Source organism: Schistocerca nitens, chromosome 1 (genome assembly GCF_023898315.1).
Source record: "Schistocerca nitens isolate TAMUIC-IGC-003100 chromosome 1, iqSchNite1.1, whole genome shotgun sequence".
In the NCBI taxonomy this organism is placed as follows: domain Eukaryota; kingdom Metazoa; phylum Arthropoda; class Insecta; order Orthoptera; family Acrididae; genus Schistocerca; species Schistocerca nitens.
The window spans coordinates 151,017,739-151,040,289 of record NC_064614.1 but is presented as its reverse complement, the minus strand read 5'-3'; the positions used below and the strand labels follow the sequence as shown (position 1 = coordinate 151,040,289).

At 41.2% G+C, this 22,551-nt stretch overlaps 1 protein-coding gene across 4 annotated transcripts in view; it reads right to left on the bottom strand.

The window, feature by feature from the left end:
* LOC126243676 (uncharacterized) overlaps positions 1 to 22,551 on the bottom strand; it is a 226,470-nt gene that overhangs the window by 85,508 nt on the left and 118,411 nt on the right. For all 4 annotated transcript variants that reach the window (XM_049948180.1, XM_049948181.1, XM_049948178.1 and 1 more), the window contains 3 exons: positions 19,316 to 19,464; positions 1,224 to 1,879; positions 1,011 to 1,121 (listed from right to left, as the gene is read on the bottom strand). In XM_049948180.1, the coding sequence (XP_049804137.1) occupies positions 1,011 to 1,121; positions 1,224 to 1,879; positions 19,316 to 19,464 (916 nt within the window). The remainder of the gene's footprint in view (positions 1 to 1,010; positions 1,122 to 1,223; positions 1,880 to 19,315; positions 19,465 to 22,551) is intronic.

Here is a 22,551-nt window from a genome sequence, read left to right as displayed (position 1 = left end):
CCACAGAGGAACTGAAGCTCTCATTATTGCCATGATCCGTATGTGGATTGGACGAGAGAAAGCTCAAATTACTGGCACCGTGAGATGTACCCTCTGTCATGCACTTCTGACTGGTCTGCAGAGTGCAAATGTAGATAATCATGTTGTTATTCACTTAAACTGAAAAATGGATGCAACATGCTAGAAGCAAACATGTATTTCGTAAAGCCATTGGTACCATAGGCATCACAGTGGGACAACATGAACTCAATACATGAAACATCGAAATAACTGCATCGGGAGAGAATAAAGACACAGGAAAATATTTGGAGTAATAATAAACAATACCATACACTGGATTTATATACAACTTCTTGTTTCATTGCATGCATCTTAGCCTTACTCTAGCTTATCAAGTTATGTTCATTTGTAATTGTAATACCCAGCTTGTATAAAACTGAATGAGCATACATGTGACTGTAAAACTGTCAATATCCTTGAGGTGGTCTAAATTACACGTCATCACAAACTTTAAACAATATTATTATATCTTACTTTTGAAAAATAAGTAGTTCACAAAATAAGCCAGCAACTTTACTTCTGAAAAAACCACTGAGGGATGCTTCTAGGAATATTGTAGGTGTACAGTTTTCTCATCTGCTTATATAATTCAGTTTTGCACACTCCCACAGAATTACGATCAGATGAATATAAAGCTACGACACTTGGAACCTCTAGAGCAGATAACTTTACGCTTTGGGAACTGAATGCTGTGTGATGCATGCAAGGGTATATTCTCATGCTACCTTGGTTACTTTGGCGATGAAAAACACGTAAAAGTGCATAAGCAAACACTGCAGTGAAGAGACTTACACTTGGCAAAGAACAATATAATAAAGCTAATATCAACCAACAACAACAACTGCAGCAACTACTACTGCTGCTGCTGCTACTGCTACTACTACTACTACTACTACTACTACTACTACACAACAATAAGCTACAATTTTAGGAATTTTAAATTACTGTACCTGAGAGGGTTGGTAAAACATCCTTAATCCAGACATTTACATGATAAATACCGGGGAGGTATTTTAGCCTCCTCAAACCAATCTGTGTCTCTACCACTAGTGGTTCATCACCTGAAAATGAAGAGAGATGTTTAACAATTTCACAATAAGTTACGAACAAATGTGTAAAGAGAACCTTAAAGAGCTGAACAAATTTTACCAACAACCACTCACCAGCACTTTTTTCATCTGTGTCCGGGTCTTGTACAGTACTCCCACCGTTAATTTCTGGCCTAACTTGTTCTTTACTTTGTGTTACTGCAGAACTTTCACACTGTGTTCTCTCTGTTATGCTGTAATTCCTAGCACAATGGCCTCTCAGCAGCACTGCACAGCCTTCACCCACATGTTGGTTTATTGGTGGAGAAATGTCACAACAGGTTTCTCCCACACTGAGATGCCCAGGTTTGTGCTTCTTTGATGGAGGTGCTCTATCTAATGTACTGCTGTCTCTTTGGTTTTCACTTCCTGAGTCACCATCATTGGGGTCTACATCTGCCTGCTCTTCTCTGCTTGTTCCTCTCTTCTTTCTTCCAGAAACTTGATGCTGTTTATGTTTGACATGGAAAGACTGTTGAGTTTCCCCAAAAAACTTAGAGTGAGTGCCTGAGCATCTGAGTTTGGCAGGAGGTGCTCTGAGCCTCAGAATACTTTGTGAATCATCATCCATTTTGCCACCACCGGAATTTGCATTCTGCTGAGGGCCTGATGTCAGGATTGTGAATGACTCATTTGAGGAAGAGGGTACTGACAACTGTGATCCGGAATCATCTGCAATGTTATGAGAAACATCTGCAGTATTATTGTGTTGGTTTCTCTTACGGAGAAGGCTGGAAGAAAATAAATGCGAGATAAATGTTTTGAACTGATGCACATACAAGATTTTGTTTGTACTAAAAGAAGACCTGTCTCATAATTAGTAACTGAGGATGCTGAGTGAGGGAGAGAGGGGGGGGGGGGAGGGATAGAGAAATAGATAGGGAGAGGAGGAGGGAGGGAGAGAGAGCGGGAGGGGGGAGAGAGGGAGATAAAATGGGGGGAGGAGATATTTTAAAATAGAAGAAATACTTTAAACAGTTTCTACATTGCAGAGAAGAGGAGATGAAAATAACTACACATCTTGTGACAGTTTCTTCATTCACATGCTGAAACAAATTTGTTGTTGTACACTTAATTTCTTTCAAAAAGTGTTATCCGACATTGATATAGAGACATTAAGGCAAGTGGTGTTAAATAACATCATTTATTTTTCCTGCTGTTTTACAGTTAACTCCAACTGAGAAACGTGATAAGAGTACTTCGATACACAGAATAATTAGTTGCCAGCAGATTGTGTGTGAAAGAAGTGACAGTCCAAATGTAGAAATTGTCGAAATGTGCAAGAAAGAGTTCACACTGAATGAGATGGTGGGCAAATTATGGAAGAAAGGACATCATGCCAAGCAAAGTGAGATTCTAGTGTCTGCCCTGAAGAAGAAGTGAAGTGCATACAATAAATATTCCATTGACAATATGGATAAATGTGTTGTTAGGCAGCACTTGCTGCGATATTGTGAATGATACAAGGAAACATTTACTTGGCAAAAATAAAAAGTGCCAATATAAATTAGTCATCATGTGTAAATGACAGGGCATAGAAGCTTTGTATGGAAGTGAAACAAGAAGAACAAGCAATTCAGAAAAGAAGAAAATAGGTTTTGAAATGTGGAGCTATAGAAGAAATGCTGAAGATTTAGTGCATAGATCAAGAGTTACTGCGGAGATACTTAACTGAACTGAACAAAAAAGAATTTTATGGCATAATTTGACTACAAGAAGGGATCAGTTGATTGGACACGTCCTGTGGCATCTAAGAAAAGCCAATATGGCTTTGGAATGAGATGTGTGTATGGGGTGGGGGGTTAAAAATGGTGGGGGGGGGGGGGGGGGGGGGCATGGTTTGAGTACAGTAAGTAGACTGAAATGGATGTAGGTTGCAGCAGTTACGTAGAGATAAAGAGATTTGCACAGAATAGACTAGCTGGAGGGCTGCACATGAAACGAATCTTTGGACTGAAGACTACAACAACAGCTGTAAAGAAGGTTTCCTACATTAAATTTTTACAAAAGCAATAATAATAATAATAATAATAATAATAATAAATATATAAAAATGTGGAGAGCGTATGGTGAGGTATTGAGCTATGACACAGTACAAAATGATGATAATGCTTTATTGTGCAAATATTTAAACTGTAAAAGGTATATGTCTGTTCTGCTTGGAAGTTAAGAACACATTAAAGTCTGTGGTCAAGTTACAGATATTCCCCTTATCATATGTCACCAGTGTATATTGCAGTGGATGTTCCCAGAAAAACATACCATCACAATGGTTCGATTAGATGAAATGTGGATCCATACACCCTACCCTGCCGGTCAGTATTTAATTGATGTGGATGCAGATGATGACATGTTTTATTCTGGGTTCACATCTCATTTAACTCAGAGAGCAAAACTTTTGACAGTCACTCAGAAATGAACAGTAAAATTAAAAAAAACTCAGAGGCTCAGATTATTGATAGTATGGGAACAGCCAAAAGAAAACAATCAACTCATCTGGTTGTTGGTTTTATGTACCAACTGAATTATTCATGTATTCTTTTGAGTGAAACCAGCCTGTGGGAGCAACCGAATGAAAACAGTGGGCACAGTCTGTAGCAATCACTTCCCAGCAGAAACATGATTTACTAAGGATATTGTCTGTGTTTAGATAAGACACTATTCTGGAGTACATCACCTTCTCAAGATATTGCAAAATAATACCAATAATGAAATGGTTCAGTAGTTACTAACATCCCTCCTATCATTCCATGTAGGCTTTCACGGCCGGCGTCTTCATCAATAAACACTTCCAGGCTAAGTTGCCGTGGTCAATCTGTAGAACTTCTTCTCCCTGACGTTTCGTTCTCAACTACGGAGAACATCTTCCGAGGTGAGTCAACAACTGGCTGCTAGGAGCTGGGGCCGCCGCTTATATGGACGTGTGGTGGCGCCCCCTACGATATCCATATAAGCAGCGGCCCCAGCTCCTAGCAGCCAGTCGTTGACTCACCTCAGAAGATGTTCTCCGTGGTTGAGAACGAAACGTCAGGGAGAAAAAGTTCTACAGATCGACCACGGCAACTTAGCCCGGAAGTGTTTATTGATGATGATCCCTCCTATCACCTTTCTTATAAAAGGGGTATTACACTGGCATATTTAAATCTCCCCAAAAAATTTTCTGACTTGGTGATACATTATATAATTTCAGAAAATACATCTCTTAAATATCACTGAGTGAGGTGGCACAGTGGTTAGCACATTGGACTCGCATTCGGGAGGACTACAGTTCAATCCCACGTCCGGCCATCCTGATTTAGGTTTTCTGTGATTTCCATAAATTGCTCCAGCCAAATGCCATGATGGTTCCTTTGAAAGGGCACAGCTGACTTCTTTCCCCATCCTTCCCTAATCAGATGAGACCGATGACCTCGCTGTCTGGTCTCTTCCCCCAAATCACCCAAACCCAACTTAAATATGGGAACAATTCTTTAGTAATCTATTGGAAACACCATGAAATCCAATTGAGTTTCTATTTTTTTGGAAGAATATGTAATTTTTCTGATTTAAGGAAGACAATTGGGTGAAACATTCATGCGATTTAATACTATGTGAGTTGCTTTATCAACATAATGGTTTGACTTCTCTCTTGAACTGCTGTCCCTATTTTTTTCTAATATGGCTGATCATTTATACCCCTTTCATTTAAATCAATAGTGATGTAATTCTGTTTTATAACCTATTGTACTATCTTGTTTCACTATATTCTATACAGACTTCACCATCTGTCAGAATTACTGTTTTTGGGTAGACTGTGCAAAAATCAGTTCCAGAGTACTGCTGTCAGTCCAGAGCTGAGCTCTGATTAGGAAGATTATTTTTGCCCACATGGATAATCTAACAGAAGTGGGTTTTTTATTTCATCATTATTGCAAACAAATTAATAAGAAAAGAGAATTTTGTGCTGAGATAATGGTATTGAGAAACTGAAGAATTGAGTTGATTTGTGGAAATTGGACTGGCAGTTTTCAACACAGGGCCAGGGCAATGGATAGGTGAACGTATCACAGGAATTCTTTGATTAAAATTATTTTGCAACTGATGTTTCAGCGAGTCGAGCAGTACGGTCAGCTGCCATCCTGTTGTAGTTCTTTCTCAAGTGCCACGTACTCGCTATCACCTACTCTGTACGTAAGTGCAGCACTTGTGATGTGTGGTTGGGTGCGCACTGACAACACTGCCCCTGCAACTGCAATCTGTCAATCACAAGGTAATTTTAATCTGAGTATAAGTCGACTTTATCACACAATGAGGTCAAAATACACTACTGAGTGTGATGCAGTACAGGACTTTAACAGTTCAGGTAGTAAAGAAAATATGCAACCTCCAAAAGGAGGCTCTGAGATGAACATCGACTTAAACATCAAACATTTCCAGAGGTTAATGTCAATCCTACTTGGTGTAATATTACATCCTGGCAAACTGGTCTTTCTCTCAACCAACAAGATCCACTTCATTTATATGACTGTAATCTGCCTGTTTTGAACCAAATTATATTCTCACATCATCTCTCAGTGGTTTTGAGTCTGTGACGATATGGTGCTAGTTATCTTCCAGGTGAATGCTTCACAGGAATAACGTTCAGCTTGATTAGAAATTAAGTTGTGATTGATTATGTGTAACTACTGTGAGGAAGATTCAAAAAGTTTTAATTTCATCCAAGAAATGTAGTTACAAAATTATATTTGAAGTATTGTGCATGGTGATTAGTTTTAATGAGAGGAAAAATAGTTACCATTTTTTTTAAATTTTCCATTTTAATTGTCTTTCATACGATATACGATACTGCCTCTTTGGTAAGACAATGGCTGAGCCTGAGCCAGAAGTGTACCAGGTGTTTTGTATAACACCCACGCTCAGTTCACGTGAACGTCGTAAGCCGAAGTGGGGCAAGCTCACTGTTAGATCTGGCTGACACATTTCCTTTGTGGATTGTTGCTGCTTTAATTTGATGGATATGAGCCTGTTTGCTTCGTAGTTATCAAATAACCCGGCCAATGGTAGGAAACTACAACACACTGTTTGTGCCTGGATGTGCATATTGTGTGCTCACCACGTGTCAACACATGTGGAGTGCAAAGTCAATGCATTAGGCTGTATATGGCCCCTTTGATGAGTGATCGCACTCTCCTGGACCATACCATGCACCTGCCTCAGTCTACGCTTTGGTGCCCCCCCCCCCCCCCCCCCCCCGCCCCTCCAGTCTGCAGATGGTGCCGATTGTGCCATGCTGCCACAGGTCCATACTGCCTTGCTGCCACACACAGATGCCACTGCTACACTCATCATCTCGATGCCCAGTGGTGCCCTACTGCGGGTACATCGACACCGCTGCCGTCACTGCTGCCTCTGTCGACTCGGAACGTTAATGTGAGTGTTGCTGCACTGCATCTGATTACACTGTGGCATGATTCTTTCTCAAGAATACAATGGTTAGGAAAGGCCTATAGGTTATGCCTCTAGGGAGATGAATTCAGCTGAGATTAATTATAGCACTACTTAAAAAGAGCCTTTTGGCCTTATATTTGGCGTTAATTATTTTAAATGCTACTATATGAACACAAAATCATTGTGGTCACTGACTATGCCACTCATGAATGGCTGTGAATTTTAAAAGGCCCCAGTAATCACTGAACTAGATGGGCACTGAAGCTAGCAGAGTATGATTACACCTCAAACAACGTTTGTCACTGAAGATCGCATTCTATAAAGTAAGATTCTCTTGGGTAGTAGGGCGATAATACCTCTAGAATTACAGCAATATCTTATGGCACAAAGTCATGACATTTGACAAGCCTGTCGTAAGGGTTGACATGCCACAGCTACTAAGATAGCCTCTCCCTTTTGGTGGATGGGCAGACAAACAGATGTACGGATATATATTCAAACCCGTTTGCTGTTTGCCTTGTGCAGAGAGTGCAGTACTCCCACACCCAAGAATAAAACCCTTTGCAGACCCTCCCAAAAGCTATGAAAACATTTCAAACCACCACCTTAGACATCACTGGCTCCTTTCCACAAAGTACCTAAAGTAATAAGTAATAAGTACATCTTGTTTATTCTTGATCACATTTCTCACTAATCAGTTCTAGTACCACGCACTGACATGACCGCTCAAATGGTCGCTTGCACCTTTGTCAGTCACTAGGTTCTCCCATTCAGAGGTTCCAACACTATATTAACTGACCAAGTTCCCAATTTCATGTCTGCCCTATTTGTACAAGTAAACTGTTAAGAATCAAGAAATGGTTCACAACACGCTTTCATCTGAATGCTAAGAAAATCACTTGAATGCTGTCTTACTACACACAGAAGCCTCACATAGATTGGGATGAATATGTCATTCCAGCATATACTAGCTCTATGCACGAATTAATCGGGTATATGCCTACGAGGCTGTCTATTGAGGGCCCATGAACCCCCATTTGAACTCGATAAAGTCCCAATTGGAGTAGATATGAGCAAAGTAAAAGGAGTGGCCCCACAGTCTTAAATCAATTTGGTAACAGGTTAAGCAGAACAATTATAAAATTACTCACACACAGTAGCAGTATAGTAAGAAAAGGGCTACACTTCCACAGTATAAGCCTGGTGACTTTGTGCTGCTCCAAAACCAGTAGTAAGAAAGGAACGAACTAAAACCTTCACTCCTCAGGATGAGGGGCCTTACCCTGTTTTATGAGAGATTTAGTTGTCTGATTGATCTGTGATAGTACATTTTGATCACTTAAGCCATACCATGACCCAGCTGTGCCACCACCAGCTGTACCACCTGATGCAACATCAAGGAGGGCATGTGCAACATAAATGAAAGTTGGTAGGCATGTTTCTACATCTGAAAGATGATGTCTATTTAAATTTTCAAGCTATTCGCACACAGCCAGCACTAGTAGTACCACTATGAGGATATAAATCAGATTTGTTTTAAAAACACACACTAACGGTCATGAGCATTTGTTATCTTTGAGACTAGATGTGATGAGTTGAGCTTTGTCAAGAATTCCTTTAAGGTGACAAAGACACCATTGTCGACATATCACCGAGTTTGAATGGGGTAATGTAATAGGGCTACGAAAAACTGAAATTTACTTGTGCAATGCTGTAGAAAGACTTGGCAGGAATGCAGCTACTCTACATGATTGCTGGCAGTAGTGGTCTAGAGAATGTACAGTCACAAGAAGAACAGGCTCCAAACAGTCATGTGGCGCAAATGAAAGGGAAGACCATTGTATTCAGCGTATGGCATCACACTGCATCTGCAGCAGAAATTTAAGCAGTATTTGGCATGACAGTGACACAACAAACTGTTAAAAAACTGTAACTTCCAGAAAAGCTCTGAGCCAGATGCCTTGTGGCGTACACTGCACCGATCCCAAACCATCACTATTTGTGACTTCAGTGGAGTCGAGCGAGAGCTCACTGGAGAGCAGGATGAAAGTCTGTTGTTTTTTCAGATAAAAGCTGGTTCTGCCTCGGTGCCAGTGATGGCCATGTGTTGGTTAGGAGGAGGTCAGTTGAACGCTTGCAACCAACCTGCCTGTGGTGCAATTTTGTATGACAATGGGAGCACTCTCGTGGTTATCCCATGCACCCCGAATGCAAATCTGTATGTCGATATGGTGATTCGACCTGTTGTGCTACCATTCATGAACAGCATTCCAGGGGGAGCTTTTCCACTGGATAATGCTCACCCACATACTGCTGTTGTAACCCAACATGCTCTATAGAGTGTCAATATGTTGCCTTGGCTTGCTTCACCACCTGATCTGACTTCAATCGAGCATATTTTGGACATCATTGGACAACAACTCCAGTGTCATCCACAACCAGCATTAACCATCCCTGTAATGACCAATCAAGTGCAACAGGTATGGCATTCCATCCCACAAACTGACATTTGGCACCTGTACAACACAATACATGCACATTTGCATGCATACATTCAACGTTCTTACTGTTACACCATTTATTAATTTACCAGCATTTCACATTTGCAATGGCTTATCTCATCCTTACATTAACCTGTGATCTTGTAATGTTAATCACTCACTGCCTAGACAAATGTATTCCGAAACTTCATTACTCTACATTACTTATTTTTCGGTGTTTTGAATTTTTTTTTTTCAGTCAGTGAATTACAGAGTGATTTTCATACACTTACCAATAATTAATTTCACAAAAACATCTACATTCTATATGACCCTTTCTCAAGTGTCCATGTACCCACACCAATTATTACGTGTTCTACACTATCACTTAATATTGGGGTATTGTTGTTGTGGTCTTCAGTCCACAGACTGGTTTGATGCAGCTCTCCATGCTACTCTATCCTGTGCAAGCTTCTTCATCTCCCAGTACCTACTGCAACCTATATTCTTCTGAATCTGTTTAGTGTATTCATCTTTTGGTCTCCCTCTACGATTTTAACCCTCCATGCACAAGCTTCTTCATCTCCCAGTACCAACAGCAACCTATATCCTTCTGAATCTGTTTAGTGTATTCACCTTTCGGTCTCCCTCTACGATTTTCACCCTCCACGCTACCCTACCTCCGGAATATTTTACCCAAGAGGACGCCATACAGTAAAGCTGCATGCCCTCGGGCAAAATTACGGCTGTAGTTTCCCCTTGCTTTCAGCCGTTCACAGTGCCAGCACAGCAAGGCCGTTTTGGTTAGTGTTACAAGGCCAGATCAGTCAGAACTATAAAATTATACTATTCCTAAAAAGATACTAAAGCCCCCTTGCCCTCATACTGTTGTTACAATACAAGTAGCTTGGTTGTCCCTGTCAGAAACAGTTTATTGTACCCTGTGCCACAACCAATGTCAGTAGTCTCACATCTACACCTACATCCACATCTGTATGGATGTTCTGCAAATCACACTTAAGTGCCTGTAAGAGGGTCCATTGAACCACTCCACAATAATTCCCTATTATTCTACTCTCAAAAAGCGCACAGAAAAAACAAACACATATCTTTCTGCGCAAGCTCTATTTCCCTTATTTTATAATGATGACCATTTCTCCCTATGTAGGTCTGTGCCAACAAAATATTTTCCCACTTGGAGGAGAAAGTTGGTGATTGAAGTTCCCACCACACAAAAAACCCGTTCGTTTTAATGATTTCCACCTCAAATACTCTATCACATCTGTGACACTCTCTCCCATATTTCTCAAAATACAAAATGTGCTGCTCTTCTTTGAATTTTCTCTATGTACTGTGTTAATCCTGTCTGGTAAGGATCCCACACCACGCACCAGTACTCCAAAAGAGAACTGACAAGCATAGTGTAGACAGTCTCTTTAGTGGATCTGTTGCATCTCAAATTGTTCTGCCAATAGAACGCAGTCTTTGGTTCAGCTTCCCCCACAACATTTTCTGTGTGTTTTTTCCAATTTAAGTTTTTTGTAACTGTACTTCCTAGCTACTGTATTTAGATGAATTTACAGCCTTTAGATTTGACTAATTTATCGTAAAATGGAGTTTGGTGGATACCTTTCAGCGGTCATGTGTACGACCTCACATTTTTCATTATTTGCAAATTTTCACACCCTGCAGATATCTTTTCTAAATCCTTTTGCAATTGGTTTTGAACTTCTGATGACTTTACTAGATGATAAATGACAACATCATCTGGCAACAACGTACGACAGCTGCTCAGATTTTCGCCTAAATCATTTATAGAGACAAGGAACAGCAGAGAGCCTATGACACTACCTTGAGGAATGCCAGAAATCATTTGTTTTCCTCTCTGACAGGAAATCACAATCCAGTTGCATAACTGAGACAATATTCCTTGAGCACACAATCAGTTTACAAGCCCCTTGTGACATACAGTGTCAAAAACATTATGGAAATCTAGAAATACAGAATAAATTTGAAATCCCTTGTCAACAGCACTCAACACATCATGTGAGTAAAGAGCTAATTGTGTTTCACAAGAATGATGTTTTCTAAATCCGTGTTGACTGTGTGTCAACAGACCGTTTTCTTCAAGGTAATTCATAATGGTCAAACACATTATACATTCCAAAATTCTGCTGAATATCAATGTTAATGATATTGGGCCTGTAATTTAGTGGATTACTCCTATAGCCTTTCTTGAATATTCATCTGACCTGTGCAACTTTCCAGTCTTTGGGTACAGATCTTTCGTCGAGCAAGTGGAAGTGTCTCAGACTTATCGGGTCATATAGCTAACAGTGGACTCTGCCCACTGTTAAGCTTTCTGCTCATTTACTCTATTCCCACGATGCTAGTCTGAACCCTTTATTTTATATCTGCCTGAAGTACCTAATGTGTTACCATACCTAAACAGCTTGCTGGTATTACCCAATCATTCTAAGACTTGACTTTTAGAGTCTGTTAACAAACTATTAGCTAAAGAACATCGACGAATCACTCTTGATTGTAGAACTGTGCATATCATTGAATGGAATGCCAGAGATTGCAAGCACCAAGTATTTATTCCCAGTGCTACGTCTGTCCCACCAACTCCAATGCTGGTTTATCTTATTGTATGGATCTTGTATCCCCATGGCTACTGCACATGTTTTAAGGCATGACCTCTGCCAATACCTGAGCAACAGCCACTGGGTGAATATCATGGTTAATATCTGGGCACACTTCAGACATGGCTCTCACTTACTTTAAGATGTAGAGATTAGTGATCTGTGTTATTGCATTCATGTTCCCTTTAAATGCTCAAATTTTGTATCATAGTGTGGGGTCATACAGTTACTGTAGTGAATAATAGTGTATCAAGGATTATTTGTATTTGAACATTAAAAGTCCTGGATATCAGACACAAGGATTATTTTGCAACTTTTATTGCAAAACATAGACAGTTACACATTTTTTTACACCACAGTCACAGAGACTGTCTAACAATCTTTATTTGTTTTACAAATCCCATCATGTGACATTCACATTAGTAGTAACTGTGCTACAGTTACTTGTAAGGCCCGTACACTGAATTCTTCCCTAGGTCCCCTTTTAATGTGAAACTTGCACTTGTGTATTACAGTTACCTGCAATCTGTGAGGTCTATTAACCGAGCCTGCTGATCACCGTACAGCAGTACCAGCACTATTGGTTTCAACCGCAGACCTAAACCATGGTGCCCGAGCCCTCCTGCGTGCCATTCAGCTGCTGCTTCAACTGCGCCCTCGAGCCATCCACCAGCTCTGACTCTCAGTTGTCTTCCTAACACCACACTCACTCCGATGGCATCTCATCAGCATGCCTGCATCAGGACCACTTCTCTACAGTTTTTCTTAATTTTGTAACAAGGTCTACACTTGACTTGTAACTCATTATTAGGATCCATTTTAATCGTCTTTCATTTGATATATGGTACTGCCTCTTTGATAAGACAGTGGCTGAGCCTGGGCCGGCATAGTACAATATTTTACAAAACACCCATGCCCAGTCCACATGAACATCATCCCATAGTAGCACAGCTAACCAAGGATGCTATGTTCCAGTACTGCTGGTGGAGAGACAGCCACTGAAGCACCCTTTGTGCAGCAATAGGAGGATTGGGGGGGCCAGTCAGGTGGTGTGTACCTGATGGGTCAGTGAGACTGCATGAGTATTCAGAATGCTCCCTTGCCTGCTAGCTTGGTCCATGACAGGATGTGTCCTCCAGTTCCTCCCTTTGGGGATGCAATGCCTCTTAATTTAACTGTGCCAGCATCCTGTTGTCGTAGCGAGTTTGGGTTTAGTGTACCCCTTAGGCATTGGCTTTTGGATAAATAAAAAACTCCACTCTTTTGTTTTGAAGTCGACCCCCCCCCCTTCCCCCCGCACCCCACACCCAACACGACCAGCTGCCCCACGTCCCACTCATTTCCCATCCTGCCCAAGTCCAGGACATACAAATACAATATGAAATACGCTAAAGTGCAAAAGAAACTGATATAAACATGCATATTCAAATACCGATATATGTAAACAGGCAGAATACAGTGCTGTGGTCAGCACCGCCTATATAAGGCTACAAGTGTCTGGTGCAGTTGTTATATTGTTTACTGCTGCTACAACAGCAGGTTATCAAGATTTAAGTGACTTTGAACATGGTGTTATAGTCGGTGCAGTAGCAATGGGACACAGCATCTCCAAGGTAGTGATAAAGTGGGGATTTTCCTGTATGACCATTTCATGAGTGTACCGTGAATATCAGGAATCCGGTAAAACATCAAATCTCCGACTTTGCTTCGGCCGGAAAAAGATCTTGCAAGAACGGAAACAACGACGACTGAAGAGAATCGTTCAGTGTGACAGAAGTGCAACCATTCCGCAAATTGCTGCAGATTTCAATGTTGGGCCATCAACAAGTGCCAGCATGCAAACCTATTCATGACACATAATCGATATGGGCCTTTGGAGCTGAAGGCCAAGTCGTGTACCCTTGATGACTGCACATCACAAAACTCTATGCCTCGCCTGGGCCCGTCAACACCGACATTGGACTGTTGATGACTGGAAACATGTTGCCTGGTTGGACGAGTCTCATTTCAAATTGCATTGAGCGGATGGACATGTACGGGTATGGAGACAACCTCATGAATCCGTGGACACTGCATCTCAGCAGCGGACTGTTCAAGCTAGTGGATGCTCTGTAATGGTGTAGGGACTGTGCAGCTGGATTGGTGTGGGACCCCTGGTACGTCTAGATATGACTCCAACAGGTGACACGTACGTAAGCATCCTGTCTGATCACCTGCATCCATTCATGTCCATTGCACATTTGAGGTACTTGGACACTTCCAGCAGGACAATGCAACACCCCACACATCCAGAATTGGTACAGAGTGGCTCCACAAACACTTTTCTGAGTTTAAACACTTCTGCTGGCCACCAAACTCCCCAGACATTAACATTATTAAGTGTATCTGAGATGCCTTGCAATGTGCTGTCCAGAAGAGCTCTTCACCCCCTCATACTCTTATACATTTATGGACAGCCCTGCAGGATTCATGGTATCAGTTCCCTCCAGCACTACTTCAGACAGTAGTCGAGTCCATGCCACATCATGTTGCGGCACTTCTGCATGCTCGCAGGGGCCCTACATGATATTAGGCAGGTGCAACCAGTTTCTTTGGCTCTTCAGCGTAAGGACAGCAGCTGATCAGAGTACAAGAATGAGCAGTAGCCTTTTAGAGTAGGTGCTCTTCTCCAAATAAAATAATCTACAAGTAATTCTAACAATTATCATTGCATGTAAACTAGCAACAGTCATAAGTTTTTTGCTAGTACACTTTACAGAAGCAGCTTGCAGTGCTTGCTTCTGCATTTTAATGTGTAGATGAAGTTGTCCTATATACCCGACAGTTCTCCTTTGTGACTAGATTTATAGAGTACAATGAGAAAGAGTGAACAAATGAATGGGCTGCCAATAGTCTCATTGTTCTGTGATTTTATTGGGTCTCACAACCTACACCTACATCTATACACCATGAGCCTACATATGGTGTATAGCACAGAGTATTTTGTGTTCCAGTCAGTTCAGTGAAAGAATGATTGCCGATAAGTCTCCATATGAATGTAAATCTCTGCTCTTACCATCGGAGTCTTTTCACAAGATATATGTAAGAGGAAGCAATAATTTCATTGACTCTGCCAGGAATGTACACTCTCAGAATTTTAACATTGACCCACAGTGTCTCTCTCTCTCTCTTAGTGCCTGGCACTGGTGTCCGACAAGCATTCCTGTGATGCTTTTGCACTTACTAACTGAACTTGTTCTGAAATGTGTTGCTTTTCTTTTGATCTTTTCTGTTTCCCCTATCAATCCTACCCGGTGTGGATCGCAGACAAGTAGTGGTCAAATGAGGGTTTTGTAAGCCAACCCCTTCACGGCTGGAGTGCACATGCTGGGAATTCTCTAAAAAAAAAACCTCTATCTGTTGCCTGCATTACCTGTGATTAGTTTACGTCGCTATTCCATTTTCAACTGCTCTGTATGTGTAATCCAACATATTTAATGGATGTGGCTACTTCCAGTGACTGTTGTGCAATGGTGTAATAACAGCTCTTTATGTCAATTTATGCACAATTTGTTTGTTTATGACGAGGGCCAACAGCCAGTCCCTGCACTAAGCATCTGCAGAACTTCCTGAAATTCGCTACAATTTTCTACTGTTGCAACTTTTCTGAACATAACACAGTCATCCACAAAGAGCCTGATCAAACTTCTGATGTTATCCATTAGGTCACATACATATAATGTGAAAAGTAATGGTTCTGCAACACACCCTCATGGTATGCCTGAGTTACTTTTATATCTAAAGATTTCTCTCCATTAAGTGTGGCACGCTGTGTTCTTTTTGCCAGGAACTGCCCTCCAGTCATCTCAACTAACTTTCCAGCACACACAGACAAGTTTTAGAGTCTCTTGTACTCTGCCTGTAAAAGTATAACAGTGTACTAACACTGGTAGTTAGTAGGCTGCTGCCTCATGACTACAGTGGTAACACCTCAAATGCCTTAGTTAAACTGATGCAGTTTTAAAGCTGACACATTTTTGTCCATCACCAGACATAATTGGCAAGTTCAGATGGAACACGGCACAGTACTTACCACACAAGGCTGCCATTTCACAATCTCAGTCCAAAAATTAGAATGAATAAAGTTGATGGCTACACAGTCAGAACAATACTTAAGAAAGAAACAGTGAACAGATGACAAGCATAGTTAGGCGCCTGGATTGAAAACATGAAACAAAATCGGGATTTAATGTCCCATCAACAAAGAGGCCATTAAAGGCATAGCACAAACTTGAACTGGGGGAAGAAATTGGCATGCCATTTTCAAATAAACCATCCTCGTACTTGCCTTAATAAAATTAAGGAAACCACATAAAACCCAAAGCTAGATGGCCAGTTGTAGATTTGTATCAGCATCTGCCTAAATACCACCTGCAGCGGGAGTTGTGGTGGCAGAATGCTTCACAGAGAGCTTGCAGAATATTGTAAATAAATTTCCTGATCACAGTACTTTAATAAGGGGAGACTTTTGTTTGTCATCTATAAAAATAGAGCCTCAGGTGATCAAAACAAGTGGCACAGACATGGATTTGTGTGATGTTATTCTGAATGTCTCATCCAAAAATTACTTTGGGCAGAAATACAGAGAACCAACTTCTGAGGGTAATACCCTACAGCTCCTGGTGGCAATTGGACCAGAACTTTTTGAATCAGTTAATACAGCAGAGGGTATCAGTGAGCACAGTGTTGTGTTAGTATCAGTCACCAGAGTTCTTACAAAGAATGTCAAGAAATGTAGAAAAAAATTATGCTTAATAAGAGTAACAGGACACAAATTGCAGAGAATCTGAGTGGTCAACATCAAATTTTCACTACTAAGAATGAAGATGTGCAGTGCAAAGGGGTGAAATTCAAAAGTGTTGTTTAATTTGCCTTAGGTTAAATACATGCTGAGCAAGATTTTAAAGGATGGGGAAGACAAACTGTGGTTCAGTAGCTGCATTGTAAAGCTGCTACGGAAGAAGAGAGAGGTTCAGCACACATTTCAACAGTTATAGGCTATGGGACAAAGAAAAACTGAATGAAATGAAAATAGGTGTAAGGAGAGCAACGAAAGAAGCATTGAATTACTCTGAAAGTAAAATTTTGCCATCCAATCTGATCAAAAATTCTAACTAAATTTGTTGTTGTTGTTGTTGTTGTTGTTGTCTTCAGTCCTGAGACTGGTTTGATGCAGCCAAATTTAGCCTTATATAAAGTCAGTCAGTTTATTATTATTCAGTCACTCAGTGACTACAAGGGCACTGAAACAGAGATGACAGAGGGAAAGCTGAAATACTGAAATTGCTCTTCCGAAAGTGTTTCACTGTGGAAGATTGTAACACAGTGCCTCCTTACAACCATCATACAAATGCTGACAGATGGTACCGTAAGTGATCACAGAACAGAAAATCAACTACACTCACTTAATAATGGAAAGGCATTCCTGTAAGATTCTACAGATACCATGCTGAAGAACTTGTCAGCTTCTAGCAGTAATTTGTTGCAGCACTCTGTTGCCAATGAAGGGTACCTAACAACTGGAACAAAGTGGAGGTAATGCCCGGTTTCAAGAAAATTACACGCAATTATAGGCCGACACTGCTGACATAAACCTGTTGTAGAATATTTTTGGAGAATGAAAATCTCTGATTCTGCAAACAGATATTTTGTGAAACTCACCTCACTCTTTCCACGCACAAGATCCAGAGCACCACAGATATCAGCGTCCAGGCTGATGCTACGTTCCTCGACTTCAGGAAGGTGCTCGATACAGTTCTGCACTGTCATTTAGTGAACAAAATGTAGGCTAACCCCAAAGTATCAGACCTAATTTGTGAATCGATTCAGGACTCCCTAGCAGAGAGGAGTCAACTCTTCGTTTTAATGGAACAAAATTGACAGAAGGCAATTTCAGGAGTACTCAAAGAAAGTGTGATAGGATTGTTACTTTCATAATGTATATATGCATATATATAAATCATCTACTGGATAATGTTATTCACAAATGACGTCATTCTCTACAAACAGGTAACAATGCCAGAAGACCCATAGAATACTGAGCATTGGACTGGCAGCTTACTGTGAATGTAACTAAATGTAATGTATTGCATATGAGCAAGTGAAAAAATCCATTATTCTACTATTGTGCTATTGGCAATCACTAGAAACAGTAATTGCCATACAATACTTATGGGAAACTACCTGGAGCATTCTAAAATGGAATGATCACAAAAAAAACAACTAGTAGGAAAAGCAGATATCAGGCTGGGATTCATTGGAAGAATCTTGTTGTTGTTTTGTTGCTGTTATTGTTGTTGTGGTCTTCAGTCCAGAGACTGGTTTGATGCAGCTCTCCATGCTACTCTATCCTGAGCAAGCTTCTTTATCTCCCAGTACCTACTGCAACCTACATCCTTCTGAATCTGCTTAGTGTATTCATCTCTTGGTCTCTAGGATTTTTATCCTCCACCCTGCCCTCCGATACTAAAATGGTGATCCCTTGATGCCTCAGAACATGCCCTACCAACGGATCCCTTCTTCTAATCAAGTTGTGCCACAAATTACTCTTCCACTCAATTGTATTAAGTACCTCCTCATCAGTTACTTGATCTATCCACCAAATCTTCAGCATCCTTCTGCAGCACCATATTTTGAGAGCCTGTCTTGTCTAAAATATTTATCCTCCATGTTTCACTTCCTTACATGGCTACACTCCATATAAGTAATTTCAGAAAAGACTTCCTGACACTTAAATGTATACTCAATGTTACCTAATTTCTCTTCTTCAGAAATGCTTTCCTTGCCATTGTCAGTCTACATTTTAATACCCTCTCAACTTCGACCATCATCAGTTATTTTGCTCCCCAAATACCAAAACTCATAAACTACTTTAAGTGTCTCATTTCCTAATCTAATTCCCTCAGCATCCCCTGATTTAATTCGACTACATTCCATTATCCTTGTTTTGCTTTCATTGATGTTCATCTTATATCTTCCTTTCAAGACACTGTCCATTCTGTTCAACTCCGCTTCCAGGTCATTTACTGTCTCTGACAGAATTACAATGTCATCGGCAAACCTCAAAGTTTTTATTCCTTCTCTATGGATCTTAATGAAATGTAATTCAGCCACTAAAGAAGTGACTTACAAAACACTTGCTCATCGGTCTGGGACCCTTACTTATTAGACTGGGTTGACAGAAGAGATAGAGAACATCCAATGAAGAGCAGCTTGCTTCGTGTCAGGGTTGTTTAGTCGGTGCTAAAGCATTACAGAAATGTTCGAGTGTGATGTTTTGAGAGAGCTATTGTGCATTTACTACTGAAATTCTGGGAAGAGTCAGGCAACATATTACTTCCCTGTACATACATCTTGTGGGATTACTACACTGAGAAAATCTTCGACCTAATACTAACAACCTGTTCCCGTACGCCATTTGTGACTGGAACAAAGAAGGGGGATCAGACAGTGGTACCAGAGGCATACTCCATCACACCAGAGTATAAACGTATGGTGCAGTAAATATGCAAAGATTACAATCTATTTTAATATTATGCAAACATGGTTTATGGAAATGATTTTTTTCCTTACTTACCTAGAGATCTTTGCCTTTTCACTGCCAACTACTGATTCAAAACTGAAGATTCTTCCATCAATTTTGAGGATTATACAGTCCTTATATTCTGATAATGGAAGTGAAAATTTTTTTGCTTGTATACCAAACAGCCTTACGTATGATCCTTTCTGAAAGAAATTAGTAATAAAAGAATTAAAATTTATGAACAGTTGTGTATAAAAAAGGCCTTGTAACAAATAGAAATTGTTTAAGTGAGACCACAGTCAAACAACTGCGAATTTGCTATAAACTTTTATTTCTTACACTGTACATGTTTTGGACATAAGTGCATTTTTGACAGTCATTATGATAATTCAATTGGTTATTTTTAAAATTTGTGAACTGTTCACATGACACCAAGTATTTTTGTTCTTGTTTACACTTCACCTCAACATTATATCGACAGCTGTCCCTTATTCTGTAAGTGTGTTACACTGATGAATATGGGGTTTCAACTTCCTTGCAAGATGAAATCAAGAAACTCATGTAAGTTCTCATAATTTTATATTAATATGACAATGATTTAAAATGGTCTTTGCTTAAAACCATGTTGTGTGTGAGGAAGAAAAGTTTATAGTAAAGTCAGCATTATCTTCAGATGGTGTTATTTAAGCAGTAGGTTTGCCTCAACAAGATCATCTGAAACAATATCAGTTATATCCCTATATCACACAAACAAAAAACTGTCAAGTGTTCACAAGGATTTTTAATAACTGGCTGCAAAGAAAGAATCTTAAAAGAAATAATAATAATTACTATTGAGCTATTCAGTACAGAATGTACAATATTGAGCCACTATCTTAAAACACAAGGTTACTAAAAGTCTAAAGCATAGTCAACAAATATTTATAAAGAGCTGCATAATAACAGCAATGTTAACATAATAACTCTGACTGATGAGTGGAGAAGACATTTTGCTAAATCACAATTGAAGGTTGAAGAAAGAAAATGGAATAATTCCAGACAACAGTACAGGAGATGGAAGGTGAAAGCAACAGTGGAGAGGAACTTCTCAAAAACAAATCAGAACTTTACAGCTGAAGTAGGTCTACATAAAAATTATAGGATCATGCCTCAACTTGATTTATGCTTTCAGAGCTTGATTCATTTTCATTTAATTCTTGCTTTAGTCTGAGGACCTGCCCCAACACCAGCATAGGCAAGACCACCTGTGACTTAAAATGTACAACTGCTATAATGTAGAAAGTACGTATGGGAATAGAAAGACTAACCAAGCCTAAAAAAAAAAGGGTAAAAACAGAGTAAAAGGGGAAGAAAAGAGGATTTCGGTCAGGGAGGTGAATCACGAATCTCCGAACACTGGGAGACACCCAAACACTCACCGCCCTGCCCCAACACCAGAGAGAGATTAAAAACCTTAAAACTGAGAATAAAAACCACTTTCCCAGAGGAAACCGAGAACCAGAGAGACCATCCGGGAATCGTCAGCCAACATCAAAGATAAAGTGCGGGGGAGGCTGTACTTAGCACGCAGAGCCAAAAGAAGGGGGCATTCAACCAAAATGTGGGCTACTGACTGGAAGGCTCCACAACCACATAGTGGGGGTGGCTCATCACGCGAAAGAAAACCATGGGTCAGCCTGGTATGGCCAATGCGGAGACGACACAGTGTGGTTGAGTCCTTTCGGGAGATGCGAAAGGAAGAACGCCACGGGCCTGGTGTCACCTTAATTGCACGAAGTTTATTAGACAGGGGAGTAGCATCCCAAGAATTGGCCCATGACTGTGCGAAGTGGATTTGATGTGAAGCCGTAAATCCGCTGCAGGAGGGGTTACAGAAAACGGGGGGTAAGTAACTGCTCCCCCAGCCAAACGATCAGCGAGCTCATTACCCGGGATACCCACATGGCCAGGGACCCAAAGGAAGTCAATGGAGCAAGCAGCACGGTGAATATCGGCGAGATGGTCATGGATGGCAGAGACCAAGAGATGGCGCGAAAAACACCGGTCAATAGCAAGAAGGCCACTCATCGAGTCCGTACATAACAAAACGCGGTTGTGTTGGGACTGTTTAATAAAGGTAAGGGCCTGGGAAATTGCCATCAATTCCGCAGTAAACACCCCACATGTAGGTGGCAGCAGATGACTTTCCGTTCCAACAGAGGACGTGAAGGCATACCCAACATGATCAGCAGATTTAGAGCCATCAGCGTAAAAAACAACAGCATCCCGAAACTCCCATAAAATTTGGCGGAAAAAGGAACGGAATACCACCGGGGGGATGGAATCTTTCGGACCTCGGCGGAGATCCATCTGAATTCGAGGCCGAGTAACTAACCAAGGAGGGGTGGAGGGGAGGGAGCGAGGAAGACAGGACAAAGAAGGAAGCTGAAAATCACGGCAAAGAGACGCAAGGCGCAGCCCAACCGGTAAACCCGCCCGAGGGCGGGAGTTGGGTGGGCGACGTCCACGGTCTGGGAACAGGATAGAATAGGAAGGATGAGTGGGAGAGGAATGGATAGTGAGTGCATAAGACACCAGAAGCTGGGACCGCCGAACAGAAAGGGGGGGATCCCAGCTTCAACCAGGAGACTATCAACAGGGCTAGTAGGGAAGGCACCGGCGGCCAAACGGATACCACGATGGTGGACTGGATTTAGCACGTGCAGTGTGGAAGGAGCAGCTGAACCATAAACTTGACAACCATAGTCCAAGCGAGACAGAACTAGAGCACGATAAAAATGGAGGAGGAGGGAACGGTCTGCACCCCAAGAGGAGTGGGCAAGGAAGCGAAGGACATTGAGTTTACGGAAACATCCTACCTTCAGGAGTCTGATATGGGGCAGCCAAGTGAGCTTTTTGTCGAAAAGAAGACCCAGGAAACGAAACTGTGAGACCACAGGCAATCGTTGTGCAGCGAGATAGAGCTCTGGATCAGGGTGGATCGTAGTATGGCGACAGAAGTGGACCACTCGCGATTTTAAAGGAGAGAATTGAAACCCGTGTGAGAGGGTCCATGCAGAGGCACGCCGTATAGCTACCTGGAGCTGCCGTTCTGCAGATGCCATCGAGGAGGAACTAACCCAAATGCAGAAATCATCCACATACAGGGCAGGGGCGACCAAGGGACCGACAGAGGCCACAAGTCCATCGATAGCAATGAGGAAAAGAAGGACACTCAAGACAGAACCCTGTGGGATGCCCGTCTCCTGGGTCCGTGGAGAACTAAAAGCAGTACCAACTCGAACTCTGAA